This window comes from Hemiscyllium ocellatum, chromosome 1 (genome assembly GCF_020745735.1).
Source record: "Hemiscyllium ocellatum isolate sHemOce1 chromosome 1, sHemOce1.pat.X.cur, whole genome shotgun sequence".
NCBI classification, from domain to species: domain Eukaryota; kingdom Metazoa; phylum Chordata; class Chondrichthyes; order Orectolobiformes; family Hemiscylliidae; genus Hemiscyllium; species Hemiscyllium ocellatum.
Window position 1 is genome coordinate 9,150,746 of NC_083401.1, and position 16,401 is coordinate 9,167,146.

Genomic DNA, 16,401 nt, shown 5'->3' on the forward strand with positions numbered 1-16,401 from the left:
GTTCAGTCCGATCCCCTCATCCTTCTAAGTACAGGTCCACCCAAACCAATCTGTTCCTGGAATCAACCTATTGACCCTCCACTGCATTCTGACTATACCAAGCACCTCCTTTCTTGAGGGATGCGAAAATTGTAAGCAGTACTCCAAGTATGTTCTCACCAAGGCCCTGTATAACTGCAGTGAGGCCGTTCTGAACTCCAACCCTCTTGCACTGAAGACCGGTGTTCTATACATGAATGCTTGGTGCAGTTGGCTGTTTACTTTCATTAACCGATGTAGAAGGACACCCAGACCCCTCTTGTGGGTCCATGATTCCCAATGTATCACCGTTCAATTGCATTCATCTGTTTCTTACACCGTAGCATATAATTTCACAACTATCCATGTTGTATTGCATCTGCCATGTGTTTGTTCTGGCTCAACTTATCTAAATCACCTTGAAGCCTCCTTGCATACTCTTTTCAACTAAGTCCAAGCCAATTGTCTCCCCTGTACTGCTGATGCATAATTTTAAGGGTCCCTGCTTCCTCTGGTTATTACCACAGTGTTTATTCTTCATAAAGTGGCTCAGGTGCTCTTGAGGTAGAGTCATACACCATGGTAGCTACCCTGTGGTGATCACCTCAGTAACACTTGGATAGTAATATTGGTGGTAATGGTCTGTGATCCCATGGTCAATTGTTCAGCATAGTCCCAGGGATCAGCAGTGAATCCTGTAACTCTGCACTGGGCACAGTCTTCACTTGTGTGATGGACAGGGACCTGAATCTCCTTCTGACTGGGAGATTTCCTGTGCCATACTTGAGGGAGTGCTGCAGCTCAGAACTTCAAATGAGCAGCATGTGTTTTGTCAGTTGGATGTTAAGGATCCCATGAGGGGCCATGTCCTGGACCAGAGACCTGGGTAAACCGCAGTGGTCTGCTCCCAATTTAAATGAGTGTAGCAGTATTTCTGCTGCTGTTGCTGGAGAGTGTGTGGTGAGAGTTTCACTGTCACCTCCTGTTTCCAGAGTAGACACTCGTGTCACGTGATCCTGGGCTAGCAACGCAAATAGAACCAGGTCCTTTTACAGGGTTCAGGAACAGAGGCGTGAGAGCCAGGGCTGGGAGATGAATCTGACTTCACTGTTATTGTATTGGTCCTGTAGATTCAAGTGATGATGATGATAATTACACCTATGAAGATGATTATTCCAATGATGACGATGACCACAACGTTGACACATTCTGCGGATTACGGAAAAATTTCCTCTACAGTGCTCCGGAATTGTCCACTTTTAAAAATATAACAGATCCGTACAATAATAAAAGCTCCAATTCATACCGAGGTTCTGCTGAGGTGGGTAAGCCTGAGAATTGCAGCTGTTGTTTGGTCATGCAGAACTTGCGTATCGCTGGACGTGAAACCAGTTTTGATGGAACTTTTTGTCTTGCACTTATGACGTTCCAAAGTAAAATAAAACTAGCCGTCATACTCTTAAGATCTGAGAGAAGTGTAGCACTGCAACAGGCCGTTCAGCCCATCGTGACTGCACTGATACAAGATGTCTTTCTAAACTAAGCACCTATTGCATGGTCCACATCCCTTTATTCCGTGCCTAATCATGTATCTGTCAAGATGCCTCTTAAATGTTGTTGTATCTGCTTCTAACATCTCCTCTGCATTCCAGGCGCTTCCATAGGAACACAGAGAAAGTAGGTGCAGGAATAGGCCATTTGGCCCTTTGAGTCTGCACTACCATTCAATCCCATCATGGTTGGTCATACGGTTTCAGTATGCTATTCCCACCCTCTCTCCATACCCCCGATCCCATTGGCTGAAAGGGCCATGTCCAGCTCCCTCTTGAATATTTTTAATGAACTGGGCCCAGCAGCTCCCTGTGGGAGAGACTTTCACAGGTTCAGAATTCTGAGTGAAGACGTTCTTCCTCATCTCAGTCCTGAACGGCTTACACCTTATTCTTAGACTGTGACCCCATGTCCTGGACTTCCCCAGCATTGGGAACATTCTTCCTGCGTCTGGCATGTCCAGTCTCATCAGGATTTTGTGTTTCCTTGAGATCCCCCCCTCATTCTTCTAAATTCCAGTGAATCCAAGCCCAGTTGAAGAAGTCTTTCCTTATCCTGGGAACGTCAGTCCTGCCATTCCCGGGAATCAGTCTGGTGAACCTTCACTCAACTCCCTCAACCGCATCAGACTGAGGCGCCAAAATTACCCACAATACTCGAGGTGTGGCGCCTCCAAGACCCTGGATAACTGCAGCAAGGCATCCTTACTCTGATACTCAAATCATCTTAGTATAAAAGCCAGCATGCCATTAGCTTTCCTCACTGCCTGCGGCACCTGCGTGCCCACCCTTCAGTGCAGTTCTGGTCTCCCTCCAATAGGAAGGATGTTGCGAAACTTGGAAGGGTTCAGAAAAGATTTACAAGGAGGTTGCCAGGGTTGGAGGATCTGAGCTGTAAGGAGAGGCTGAATAAGTTTGGGATTGTTTTCCCTGGAGTGTTGGAGGCTGAGGGGTGACCTTCTGGAGGTTTATAAAATCATGAGGGCCATCGACAGGGTAGTTAGACAAGGTCTTTTCCCCGGGGTGGGGGAAATCCAGATCAAGAGGGCACAAGTTTAGGGTGGGGGGAAAGCTTTAAAAGGGACCTAAGGGGCAACTTTTTTCACACAGAGGGTGGTGTGTGTATGGAATGAGCTGCCACAGGAAGTGGTGGAGGCTGGTACAATTGCAACATTTAAAAGGCATCTGGGTGAGTACATGAATAGGAAGGGTTTGGAGGAATATGGGCCAAGTGCTGGCAATTGGGACTAGATTAATTTAGGATATCTGGTCTGCATGGATGAGTTGGACCGAAGGGTCTGTTTCCGTGCTGTACATCTTTATGACTGTTCCAACAGGGCACCTGGGTCTCATTGAACTTCCCCTTTTCCTAAACTGCCCTCATTCAGATAATCTGCCTTCCTGTTTTTGTGAGCAAAGTGGATAACCTGTCATTGATTGACATCACATTGCATTTGCCAAGTATTTGCCCGTTCAGCTAGTCTGTCCAAGTCATCCTCTGAGCACCCTCCTCCCAGCACACACTGCCACCCAGCTTCGTGTCATCTGCACATTTGGAGATATGGCGTTCCATTCCTTCATCCAAGTCATTAATGTATCTTGTGAACAACTGGGGTCACAGCAGCACCCCACTTGTCACTGCCTGCCACTCTGAAAGGGGCCTGTTAATTCCAACTCTTCTTCCAATCTGCCAATCAGTTCTCCATCCACATCATTACACGATACCATGAGCTTTAATTTTCCTCACTAATCTCCTATGTGGAACCTTGTCCAAATCCTTTTGAAAGTCCAGATGCACAACGTCTACTGATTCACCATTGTCCATTCTACTGGTCACATCCTCAAAACATTCCAGAAGGTTTGTCAAGCATGTCTTTCCTTTAGTGAATCCATGCTGACTTGGACTGATTCTGTCACTGCTTTCCAAATGCGCAGTTATTACATCCTTAATGATTGACTCCAGCATTTTCCCCACCACTGGTGTCAGGTGAACTGGCCTATAGTTGTTTAAAGACTGGAGTTAGATTAGCTACCCTCCAGTCCATTGGGACTCTTTGAATTTACAGAATGCTGGAAAGGAATCACCAATGCATCTGCTATTTCTGGTACCATTTCCCTTAGTGCTCTGGGATGCAGAGCATCAGACCCTGGGGACTAATTGAGTTTTAATCCCATCAATTTCCCAAATACCATTTCCTGACTTAATAAGTATTTCTTTCAGTTTCTCTTTCATACTGGACTATCAGTGTCCTTGCTTTTCCTGAAGGTTATTTGTGTCTTCCTTATTGAAGACCGATCCAAAGCATTTGTTCAACTGGTCTGCCAACACTTTGTTGTCCATTATCAATTCATCTGATTCGAGCTGCAAGGGACCTACATTTATCTTCACCAGTTTTTTTTCTCCCCCCCCCCCCCCCCCTTCCCATATCTATAGTAGCCTCTGTTAGAAAAAGCACTTGCCTTTCACATCTCCTTTAAACTTCTTCCTTTCACATTAAAACTTTGCCCTCTTATGCAGCAAACTTTGTTTTAACCGGCACCTTCTGTACCAGCGCATTATATAAACGTTATATAGCTGAAATAGTGGAAATTTCCTGTATGATTTGTGATGTTGGAGTAGTCTGTTGAGGGTGTAGTGAGAAGGCTCTGCTGGTAAGTTTTATCCAAAGCCAAGTTTAATCATCATTTAAGTAATTTATGCTTAAAGTATAATGGTGATGTGCATATCCCCTGTATTAGGTTTGAATTATTGTTGGTTTTTACATTGATTGTGTAGACCTCTTGATCAACCAGTCCCAAAGGGGCCAGGTTAATTTTGCTGTAATTAACATTTTGACTCGATACAGCTGCAACATGACATGCCCATTTTCATGTTCTGACTGCCAGCGGCGAGCAAGTCTTCTTTGCCATCTTACCCACTTGTGTTGATACTTTCAGGGCACTGTTGACCTGTACATCTCGATCCCTCTATGTTAATGCTTCTAAGAGCTCTGCCGTTTACTGTATACTTGCCTGCTGCATGAGGTCTTCCAAAATGCATCACCTCACATGTCTGGATTAAATCCCATCTGCTTTTTCTCCACCCAAGGATGGGATGGATATAGATCACTATCCTGATCTATATCCATCCCAGCACTGATCCCTGTGGAATACCACTGGTCATAGATCTCTCATCTGAAAACCACCTTCCCGCAACGACTGTCTGTCTTCCATGACCAAGCCAGTTCTGTGTCCATCTTAGCAGCACATAGTGGACCCCATGTGACTTTACCTTCTGGATCAGCCAACCAGGAGGGACCTTGTCAAAGGACTCGCCAAAGTTCGCGTAGACAATAGCCACTACCCAGCTGTCATCAATCATCTTCGTCAGTTCCTTCAAAAACTCAATCATGTTTTTTCATATTATTATAAATCTGAATACATCCTATTCCTAAGAATCTTCTCCAATAATTTTCCTACCACTGACATAAAGCTCGTCCGCCAGTAATTTCCTAGATTATAGGTAAAAAACAATGACTGCAGATGCTGGAAACCAGATTCTAGATTAGAGAGATGCTGGAAAAGCACAGCAGTTCAGGCAGCATCCGAGGAGCAGGAAAATCGGCGGTTTGGGCAAAAGCCCTTCAGGAATTCCTGATCAAGGACTTTTGCCTGAAATGTCGATTTTTCTGCTCCTCTGATGCTGCCTGAACTGCTGTGCTTCTCCAGCACCATTCTAATCTAGACTCATTTCCTAGATTCCCTTCTTAAAGGAACAGCATGGGTTATTCTGCAGTACTCTGGGACCTGTCACTAAAGAGGACACACAGATTTCATACAAGACCACAACAGTTTCATCACCCTCGGTATTCTGGGACTGATCCCATCATGTTCTGGGGACTTGTCTACCTTAATGTTTTTCAAAACACCTAACAACAACACATTTTATATTGACACGCCGTTGCCATGGGGCGATGGACCTGACTCCTCAGTGATGATGATACCTAGCATGATGACAAAATGTCTGAGAACAAACTTACCAGCTCAGCTAGCAAACTTAGAACCTGAGCTACAAATCTTCACAAAAATTGCAAACTCCTTTGTCAAAGTATGTAGCTTACTGCACATGCAAGTGACCGTTTGGATTCAGTTGAGTCTGCAATGTGGTGAAATCTCCATCTGTGCAGAATCCTTGCTGGTCCTGGTTGACGTCCCATGGGTTGGTGTTTCTCAGAGAGATCCAATTCTTTTCTGGGTTTCTGTTTGTCTGGGTGACTGGATGTGTTCCTGCTAATCCAGTATGACTCTCTCATGTGTTTTGCAGGAGGCTGAGAGAATTGCTCAAGAGTTAGTTAATGAAGAGGAGCAGGCTAAAAAGAAGGCTGAGAAACGAAGGCTTAAGAAAAAAGTGAGTGTCAGAGTGTGTTGGGTTATGTTTACACAGGAGTGCTATCTTGTTTCAGTGTCTCTGTTTGCAGGACTCCTGTCTCAGATTGATTCTCACCTCAGATTCTTGTCCCATCGACATGTGCCTGTGAAGAACTCCCATTTTGTTTCAGTGCCTGTGTAATGTGCATATGTGGGGCTGTGGCCTAATTTCTGTGTCCGGTATGCCTGTATATGTGCAGGATTCTCACCTTGTTTCCATATGCCAAGTACCAGTGCTTATGCAGGATTCTGGTCTTGGATCCATGCACCAGGTACCTTGTTTAAATGGGATACTTTCTGTGACCTCTGTCTCAGGTACCTGTGTTTAAATGGGATACCTGTCTGTGATCTCTGCCCCAGGTCCCTGTGTTTAAATGGGATACCTGTCTGTGATCTCTGCCCCAGGTCCCTGTGTTTAAATGGGATACCTGTCTGTGATCTCTGCCCCAGGTCCCTGTGTTTAAATGGGATACCTGTCTGTGATCTCTGCCCCAGGTCCCTGTGTTTAAATGGGATACCTGTCTGTGATCTCTGCCCCAGGTCCCTGTGTTTAAATGGGATACCTGTCTGTGATCTCTGCCCCAGGTCCCTGTGTTTAAATGGGATACCTGTCTGTGATCTCTGCCCCAGGTCCCTGTGTTTAAATGGGTTTGCTGTCATTGCTCTGTGCCCCATGCCACAGTCCTTGATTTTTTTTCCACTTCGTTATTGCTATGTCGACCTACCTGAATACTGCTGCATTAACTCTTCTCGATGGTACCATGATTCATGTTTAGTGGACATTTGTTTTGTCGTCATCCTGCACTTCATGAATAATGTTAGGTGATAGGTGTTGACTTGACTTAATTTCCTTCAGAGACAGAAAGAGAGAAGACGGCAACAGAAATTAGAAAAAGAAAATAGAAGCGAGAATAAAATTGCAGAGAATGTTAATGATAAGGTAAGAACACGCTCCTGTTATATTTGAGGAAGTGTTCACTGACTGTGCTAATCTTCTCCCTTCTATATTCGGTTCAAACTGGACGCAACTCTGAGCCAGCATTGTCCTCGTGTTTTTGCTGGTATTTAACATAGCAATTAGGAGCAGGTGGTTATAGCTGGTGCACCTGAACTGCACCTTCCAGTCCTATCCCCTTTGTCTCTAAATATATTCGGTCTTAGCTGTGAATTTGCTGAACCACTGAATGTTCACATGCATTTGGGTCAGATGATGGCATAGTCATTCTATTGTTAGGCTCCTCATTCAGATGAACAAAAAGGTTAGGACAGCAGATGCTGGAGAGTCAGTCGAAAAGCGTGGTGCTGGAAAAACACACCAGGTCAGGCAGCATCCGAGGAGCAGGAGAGTTGATGTTTCGGGCATTAGCTCTTCAACAGGCATAACCCCAGGCTCATGACCTGGGGACACTGGTTTGAATCCCACCATGCTAGATGGTGAGATTTAAATTCAGTAATAAGTCTGGATAAAAAGATGGCCTTGTGACGATCATGTTACTAATGTCATTTGTTGTTAGAAACCCATCTGGTTCACTAGCAGCCTTTAGAGTCATAGAGATGTACAGCACGGAAACAGACCCTTCAGTCCAACCCGTCCATGCTGACCAGATATCCCAACCCAATCTAGTCCCACCTGCCAGCACCCGGCCCATATCCCTCCAAACCCTTCCTATTCATATACCCATCCAAATGCCTCTTAAATGTTGCAATTGTACCAACCTCCACCACTTCCTCTGGCAGCTCATTCCACATTACACGTACCACCCTCTGTGTGAAAATGTTGCCCCTTAGGTCTCTTTTATATCTTTCCCCTCTCACCTATGCCCTCTAGTTCTGGACTCCCCGACCCCAGGGAAAAGACTTTGTCTATTTTGCCACCATTACCCAGTCTGGCTTAAATGTGACTCGGGACCTGTCCTGATGAAGGGTCCTGCCCGAAATGTCGATTCTATTGCACCTCGGATACTCACCTGCTGTGCTTTGTCCAGTGTCACACCCTCCCTATTCCCACAGCAACATAGGGATGGGCAATAAATGCTTTTCTCGAGAGTGATGCTCACATTCTACGAATAAATTAGAATTCAAAAGGATTTTGTGTTCAGAATTCCACAGGTTCCCAATCCTCTGAAAAAATTTCTCCTGCTCTGCCTAAAATGGCTTCTCCTTATCTCAAGACTGTGATGTGGTAGCCCCCATCTGGCCCTACTTGTTTTCAAGAGTTGTGATCTTTCCATCCTAAGGTCATAATTTGGGATGTTTGCTGATGATTTGAAGATGTTCAGCTCCATTTGCAATTCCTCCAAATTCTGAAGGAACTCCTGTTCAAATGTACCAAGACCTGGACAAGAACCTGAGAAATGACAAGTCACATTTGTGCCCCACACACGCCAGACAATGGCCATCTGCGTACAGTGGCTACAAGAGCCGGTCAATTTACCTCCTGACTCTCCAAAGCATGTCCACCATCTCCAAGGCACAAGTCAGGTGTTTGACGGAATACTCCACACTTGCCTGCATGAGTGCACATCCAACAATACTCAAGCTTGATACCATTTGGGTGGCACGGTGGCTCAGTGGTTAGCACTGCTGCCTCACAGCGCCAGGGACCCGGGTTCGATTCCAGCCTTGGGTGACTGTCTGTGTGGAGTTTGCACGTTTCTCCCCGTGTCTGCGTGGGTTACCTCTGGGTGCTCTAGTTTCCTCCCACAGTCCAAAGATGTGCGGGTCAGGTGAATTGGCCATGTTAGATTGCCCCATAGTGTTAGATGCATTCATCAGGGATGAATATAGGGTAGGGGAATGGGTCTGGGTGGGTTGCTCTTTGGAGGGATGGTGTGGACTTGTTGGGCCGATGGGCCTGTTTCCACACTGTAGAGAATCTAATCTAATCCAGGAGAGAGCAGCCCACTTGACTGGCACCACAAACATGGACTCCTTCCACCACCGATGCTCAGTAGCAGCAGTGTGTACTATCTACAAAACGCACTGCAGAAATTTTAGGCACCTTAACACCTTCCAAACCCACATCCACCACCAGGTATCAGATACATGGGAACGTCATCATCTTCAAGTTCCCTTCCAAACCACTCCCCATTCTCAGAAATACCTTGCCATTCTTCACGAGTTCAGAATGCTGGAATTCCCTCCCTAACGGCATAGTGGGTCGATCGACAGCACATGGGCTCCCGTGGTTCAAAAAGGGCAGCTCACCCCCACCTTCTCAAGGGGCAACTAGAGACTGGCAATAAACGCTGGCCCAGCCAGCAACACCCCCACCCCTGGAAGGATAAAGAAAGACTCGTGTACAGCCCATGTTTTATCTCGTGTTGTCTGTTCTGCCTGCAGAAAGTTCTATCAAAGAAAGAAAGTTGTAGCGACGGAGAGGAGGATGATAAAGAAGTGAGTGGAAATATTAAACGTGGTCTTGCTGTGTTACCTGAGAAAGGGGCTTCAGCAGGCAAAGAGCAGAGCTCCGACACAACTGACTGTAAAAATGAGAATAGTGTGAAAGTTACTGCTGTAGTGAGTGAGGATGAGAACACAGTCGATAAATCAGTGTATATATCCGAGGTAAGCACCTGAGCTTTGCAGCACATCAGCTGGTGGGGAATGAGCTGCGGTGGCTTTATAGTGATGGGCTAAGGGATTAAAATTTCACCCTAATCTCCCCCCCCCCCCCCCAATCCATCCATCCTGTTTGTTTGGGGCATGGTGGCAGATCCCCTTCAGGGCCTATTGTTTCTTTCTCTTACATATATGCTGGGGTGACCCTCTCTCTTCAGTGAATCTGAAAGTCTGCAGCACAGATAGGCAGATAAAGCCAGCAACACCTTGGGTGTGCATGTACTCATTCAATACTTTCACTTTCCCCCAACCCGTTGTTGTCACCACTACTCCCTCGCCACATCCCCGCGCAGTGCCTCCTTTCCAGCATTGCACTTTTAAAATTTGATTACTGTCTGCTTCCTTTCCATTGTCCTTCCGGTAATTTGGTCACGTTTTGAGTGAGGAAGCTTTCTGGTGTTGCCCTTGTGAGGTGTTGCTGTGCTGCTTTAACGGAGCCACTTCTGTTCCTGCCTCTGGCGCATTTGTTCTATCAAACTGCTGATCTGGTTAGCAAGGGAGAAAGGAATCTGCTTTTCCACTTGTCTAATTTATATCGGAATGGGAAGAGGGTTTGGAGTGTGGCCTGTGAGTTTCCGAACAAGCTTCTGTTGACACTGTCTGTCCTTCTTTCAGGATGAGTTAGATATGAACAGTTCTTTTGTTTCGAAAGCTGTCACCCAGATGCAACGTAAAATGAACATAAAACCTAAAGCTGAGAAGAAGGAGACTGAGAAGAAAAAAGGAGAAAAGAAAGTGGAGGTGGGGAATATTCTGAACATTGCTGCACAAGTAAGGCCCAGTAAACAAACTCCAGCACTGCTTATTTCTGAACTACTTCCAGCTGCTAATTTGAGCATTTCCTATGAGTCATGGAGTATTACAGCACTGAAATGGCCCTTCAACCAGTCATGTCAACACTCTAATCCAATTTCCCAACACTTTGCCTGTAGCCTTGTATGCTGTAGTGTTTCAAGCAATCAGTAAGTGTTGTGATAGTATTTTGATTTTTATTTTCCTTAATTTTTTACTTGTCCTTACTGGTACTATTTTGTATTTGTGAAGTCTCACTGGGTCTGGAATGGCATTTCCTTATCGTGGTCATTATGCCAAGTATTCCATTGTACAATGCTGTTCAACATCTTTCATGGTGATTAAGTGCTGTGTTAATGTAAATTGTGCAGTCATGTTTTAATTGCTTGTTATTTCTGCCCTTCTCAGCAAACTACGGACCCCAGCGCTTTGAGTGACAAGATTTATCACTTGGCAGGTAAGTTAAGACCATTTTTAGGAACCATTTATTGTCAGTGTGTGACCTGAACTCAGATCACTGGTAATGGAGGTGATACGTTGTGTCCTTGTGGGCTGCAAGTCATTGACAAACACGGCGGCTCAGTGGTTAGCACTGCTGCCTCACAGCACCAGGGCCCCAGGTTCGATTCCAGTCTCAGGCGACTGTCTGTGTGGAGTTTGCACATTCTCCCTGTGTCTGCGTGGGTTTCCTCTGGGTGCTCCAGTCTCCTCCCACACTCCAAAGATGTGCAGGTCAGGCGAATTGGCCAGGCTAAATTGCCCATAGTGTTCGGTGCATCAGTCAGAGGGAAGTGGGTCTGGGTGGGTTGCTCATCGGCAGATCGGTGTGGACTGGTTGGGCCGAAGGGCCTGTTTCCACACTGTAGGGAATTAATCAAAAAGTTTTCCGAAGGGATGAGAGCTGGAATTTGAAGATCCACTGACATTGGGAGAATACTTCTCACAAGAAGGCTGATGATCCAGTATTAATGGGCGAGATGTTCAAAAGTGCTTGAAGATTTGATTAAAAACTGAAGGAACTGCGTAACGCTGTAAATCAGGAACAAAAACAGAAGTTGCTGGAAAAACTCAGCAGGTCTGGCAGCATCTGTGAAGAGAAATCAAAGGTAACATTTCTGACCCTCCAGAAGATTTGATGTTTTAGAGGAAATCTGACTGAAATTGGGAGAATAATCGAAGGTTCACTGACATTGGAATAGTGTTTCATGGAGGATGATGCAATGCATTGAAGGTTCGCTGATGCGGAGTGTGTGTTCTATGAAGAGTGAAGGTTTCCTAACATGGAGCCAGTGTCTCTCAGGCAGGATGAAGGCTCACTGACACTCTGTACGACTCTGAGAGGAGGAGTGCATTGCAATTCAAGCTGTGGCAAAAGTGTAAATGTCTTAATCACCAAAAAGCTCGGTTGGCTGGAAGGCTGGTTGGCAATACGGAGTATTGGCAGTAGGGTGGGTTCAATTCCTGAACCAGCTAAGGTTACCATGAGGGCTCTCCTCTCAATTTCTCCCCTTGCCTGAGCTGTGGTGAAACTAGTCATCTCTCTCTAATGAGAGAGCACCCCTTTTGTCTGGTTGGGTTCTGGTGACTTTACCCTTTTCTTCATTCTAGATAAGTGCAATATTCACCAATTTTGCCCAATCCAAAAATAATACTTTCATTAAAGGCAATTGTTTTTGACAGTGTCAAAACTGGTTGTCAATTTAATCTTGCAGGGTTAAACTATATCCCCAATATCTCTCTCTTCCAAGTGGGTACACATTCATACACTGACAGGACAAGGCAACACAGCTCTGCAGAGTATTACTGGGGCATCAGGGGTTCTGATACAGGTGATTGAAAAGGGCCGATGTCTCTCATTTCCTTGAACTTCCTGTTTGTTGCAATTGCTGTTCAGCCTTGTTTTGAGAATGTGTATAATGTATAAGCAAGTAGGGAAAGAGTTAAGTTTAGGGTTGTGGGACAAAGACTCAGTTAGCATGACTTTGACCAGATAAGAACTTGCAGTAAACAATGAGATGTTGGAGGCAAGCATAGTGTTTTAACGAGGTGAAGAACATCCTTTGTGTTATGCCACATGGCTTAATCTTTACTGTTGATACTCACTGATTGTAATGGTCACCCAATCAATATAGATGGTGTCTTATTTGGATGTTGCTCTCTGCAAGTGACTGTATAATTCCTTAAGAATCTGCAGTTTGAAAGCAGATAGAGAACTCCTGTCTTTGTGTACATGGGTGATCACTGTCTCTCTCTCTATGGTTCAGAATAAAAGTAAAGAAGGTAAAGCTGTATGTCAGAGTGTTTGCTCAGAGGGATAGGGAAACAGCAAGACAATATGGTGAGCCAGGCAGGATTCACACAAATAGTTATTATCAGACTGTGTCAGTGATTACCCGGAACACTGGTATCTCGAGACGGACAGAGCCAAGAGGTAAGATTTTAAACCTTGGTCCCTTTCGATATTTCTAGTGTCGGAAACGGTCCGACATTCAATCGCTCTCTATTCTGCAGACTCCTGAAACAGTAATTAGTTCAGTCGAGTGATACAGTTTGGTAAACGCACTGACAAACTGGCTCGGGTCCCCTGGGTTTTAATAGGAGTTCAGGTCCCCCCGGGTTTTAATTGGGGTTCGAGTCCCTGGACACACAGTAAGAAAAAGGGTCTGAGTTCCAGTGAGAAAGGAGTTTGAGTCCCCTCAGTAAAAGGGGGTTAAAGTCCCCTGGAAAAAGGAATTTGGAGTACTACAGACACTAGGTTTGAGGCTCTGGGGCATTAAAACAAGTTAGAAACCAGGAACTTAAGTACCACCAAATTTTGTTTAGATGTTTAACGTTAACACCTTTATCCTCGACATGTCCCCTTAGAAGGACTTTTAGGACAATATGGCATCACTGGGAAAAGGGGGAGTAAGTGGAGCCGGTCCACTCAGATCCCGATAGTGAAATACGTTGACTGACGGGAAAGCTTTGTCCAGGTTTTTGTTGTGAGATTCTTAGTTTCTGGGCTGTGAACTCTACTCTGCGACTCCTCCTGTGGGAGTGGAGTGGCTTGGACTGCGGCACTGTGTGGTCTGCTCCAAGGGTTTTCTAAGTGTAATTTCGTCGAGCTGATACGAAAAAAATGAAAAATGTTGAAATTAAGGTTGTCCTAATACTTGGCTCGAAAAAGGAAGTTTCAATATAAATTATGCCATCCTGAAGTATTTAAATATTTCAGTTGGCCTATTTTGACTGTTTTGCCTTATTTGAATTTGGCTTTCAATTCAGTGTGTTTTGTGGGCTATGTAACCGGGCCGATTTTGTTGTTACATTAATATTATACAGCATTAGGATCTTTTTAAAATGATCAAACATGCAACGTTAAAACAAACTGATTAAGGCCCATGGGCCCCTGATTTGTTTGAAATTCTATAATGCTTGGTTCCAGAAACAATTGTCAGTGGTCATGCTTTAGCCAGATGACAATATTGCTTTATAATATATTTGCTGCTGTGTTTTTAATGCAGTGTGTTCATAAAAAGAAGAGTGCGTTTTAATTTTTACCATTTAAGATTTGAGAGAATATGAGAACTTGAAGCTGAGCTGTTTCAGTTCTGTCAATTATTGTTAATCATTGTCAATTCCCCCTTCATACTTTCAAAGAAAGTTGATCTCTATCAAAGTTGTACAGTTACTGGTCTGTAAGCACGAATTCCGACTGTTCATTTGGAGAACAGTCTGCAAATATATTCTGCATTTGTTTCCCTCAAATATTTGAGATGTGAATATGAATTGAAACTTCCTCTTTAATGGCTAAAGCACAGAAAACATTTTGATTTCTTGCTGTTCCAAATTTCTCAAATACTTTTCTTGACAGATTTCACATTAGCCAAGATTTAGATTAGATTAGATTACTTACAGTGTGGAAACCGGCCCTTCAGCCCAACAAGTCCACACCGACCCGCCGAAGCGCAACCCACCCATACCCCTACATTTACCCCTTACCTAACACTACGGGCAATTTACCATGGCCAATTCACCTGACCCGCACATCTTTGGACTGTGGGAGGAAACTGGCGCGCCCGGAGGAAACCCACGCAGACTCGGGGAGAACGTGCAAACTCCACACAGTCAGTCGCCTGAGTCAGGAATTGAACCCGGGTCTCGGGCGCTGTGAGGCAGCAGTGCTAACCACTGTGCCACCGTGCCGCCCATTTAATTTGTCAAAGGAAAATAATTTTTGAATAAGCTGAGTGGGGTCTCCAGAGAGTTTAGTTTTAGGACCATTGATTGTCATTTATAAATGATAGTTGTTTAGGCAGTACAATTTTTAAAGTTTATGGATTGTTTAAGGTTAAAGATCACGCAACACCAGGTTATAATCCAACAGGTTTAATTGGAAGCACTAGCTTTCGGAGCGACGCTCCTTCGTCAGGTGGTTGTATAAAACTTGATAATGTCAAATAGTGAACAGGGTAACAGACTTCAAGATGATTGTTGAAATAGGTAGATGCAATTTAGTGTAGTTAAATGTGTGACTGTCTTCATACTGATAACCACCTTGGCAAGGTAGGAAACAAGAGAGGAAATTCAAAGCAACTTTCAGCAGCTCACATTGTCTCCAAAGTTTCTCCATTCACAGGTAAAGCATGCCTTTCGACCACTGCCCACCCCTTCACAACCTGATCCAGTGCATTCAGTCAGCTCCCCGGTTGTGAGCATGAAAAGTGTAGAAGCTAACAAAGGTGAAGAGCTCGGTGCGCTTTTTGTCAGTGCTGTTCCTACGGACATTAAGCCACAGGAGCTTTACCTTCTCCTCTGGGGATATGAAGGCTCACTGATCAAGCTAACATCACCAACAGCCGGTTGGCTTTGGTACATTTGACAGCAGAGTGGGAGCAGAAGCAGCAAAGAATGCTGTGTTCACCCATCCCGCTGCTGCTGCTGCTGCTGCAGCACTTCACGCTCAGATGTGCTAGTATCCTCCATCTGAAGCATCTCTGCAAGGATGGCAGTCTTGTCAGTTTTGTTCAGTATTTAAATGCCCTTATCCAAGGATTCCGATTTCCCCGTGGAGTGATGCAGAAGGACAGACTGGATTTAGTTTAAAGGTTGGACTTTACTGAAGGAGATTTTGGATAACTGGCTCATTTCCACTCGACTTGGAGGGGATGGAGTGGTTACCAAGGACTGTGGATCGAAGAACTTTACTGGTGAATGTTTTTTTCCACATGGGAGCATCCTGCAGATTCTACCGAGTGCATGGATGAGTAATTTTTGTTGTTATAATCATCATATGCCGTGTGTCAATAACTTGCTTAAGTGCCGAGTGTCAGATTCTTATGAAAAAGATGATGGTGTCATCTGGGTGGTTATCATGAAATGATAAAAGGAGGGAATGAGAATGTGTGTCAGGTATGAGCAGGTAGGGAGAGAGTGAAGGTTCGGGATGTGTGACAAAGGCTCAGCAAGCATGACTTTGATCAGATAACTTGCAGTAAACAGTGAGATGCTGGAGGCAAGGTTAGTGGGTTAACTAGGGGAGGAACATCCATTGTGTTATGCCAGTTATTGAGGTGAGGAACATCAGATGCTTAATCTTTACTGTTGATGCTTGCTCCTTGACCGTTGCAATCAATATAGATGTTGCCTTATTTGGATGCTGCTCTTTGCAACTGACTATATAATTCTTTAAGAATCTGCTGTTTGAGAGAAGACTGAGAATTCATGTCTTTGTGTACATGGGTGGTTTCTCTCTCTTGCTCTCACACTCGTTCTCTCTCTCTCTCTCTCTCTCCCCTCCACTGATCCTGATAAAAATCCTTTGTGTTTTTGAGAGTTACTTTTTGCTTCTCATCCTTGCAAACCTCTTCAAAAACTGCTAGTTTTCTTCAGACTCCCATTTGCAGATTGTAACATGCTGTTACAATCCATATCTTATTAAAAAAATTCTTCCTCCCTCTCCTGTCCCCTCAGTGTAAACGACGCTGCAGAGGTGACTGGCATTGGAATGAATTATATATTATAATAACAT

At 44.7% G+C, this 16,401-nt stretch overlaps 1 protein-coding gene across 4 annotated transcripts in view; it reads left to right on the plus strand.

Moving 5' to 3' along the window:
* The window catches only part of LOC132821573 (tetratricopeptide repeat protein 31-like), a 60,496-nt gene that overhangs the window by 13,233 nt on the left and 30,862 nt on the right, over positions 1-16,401 (plus strand). For 3 of the 4 annotated variants that reach the window (XM_060834269.1, XM_060834350.1, XM_060834404.1), the window contains 6 exons: positions 1,149-1,339; positions 5,872-5,955; positions 6,832-6,915; positions 9,318-9,542; positions 10,212-10,337; positions 10,797-10,845. In XM_060834269.1, the coding sequence (XP_060690252.1) occupies positions 1,149-1,339; positions 5,872-5,955; positions 6,832-6,915; positions 9,318-9,542; positions 10,212-10,337; positions 10,797-10,845 (759 nt within the window). The remainder of the gene's footprint in view (positions 1-1,148; positions 1,340-5,871; positions 5,956-6,831; positions 6,916-9,317; positions 9,543-10,211; positions 10,338-10,796; positions 10,846-16,401) is intronic. The other variant, XM_060834483.1, reaches the window with a different exon arrangement.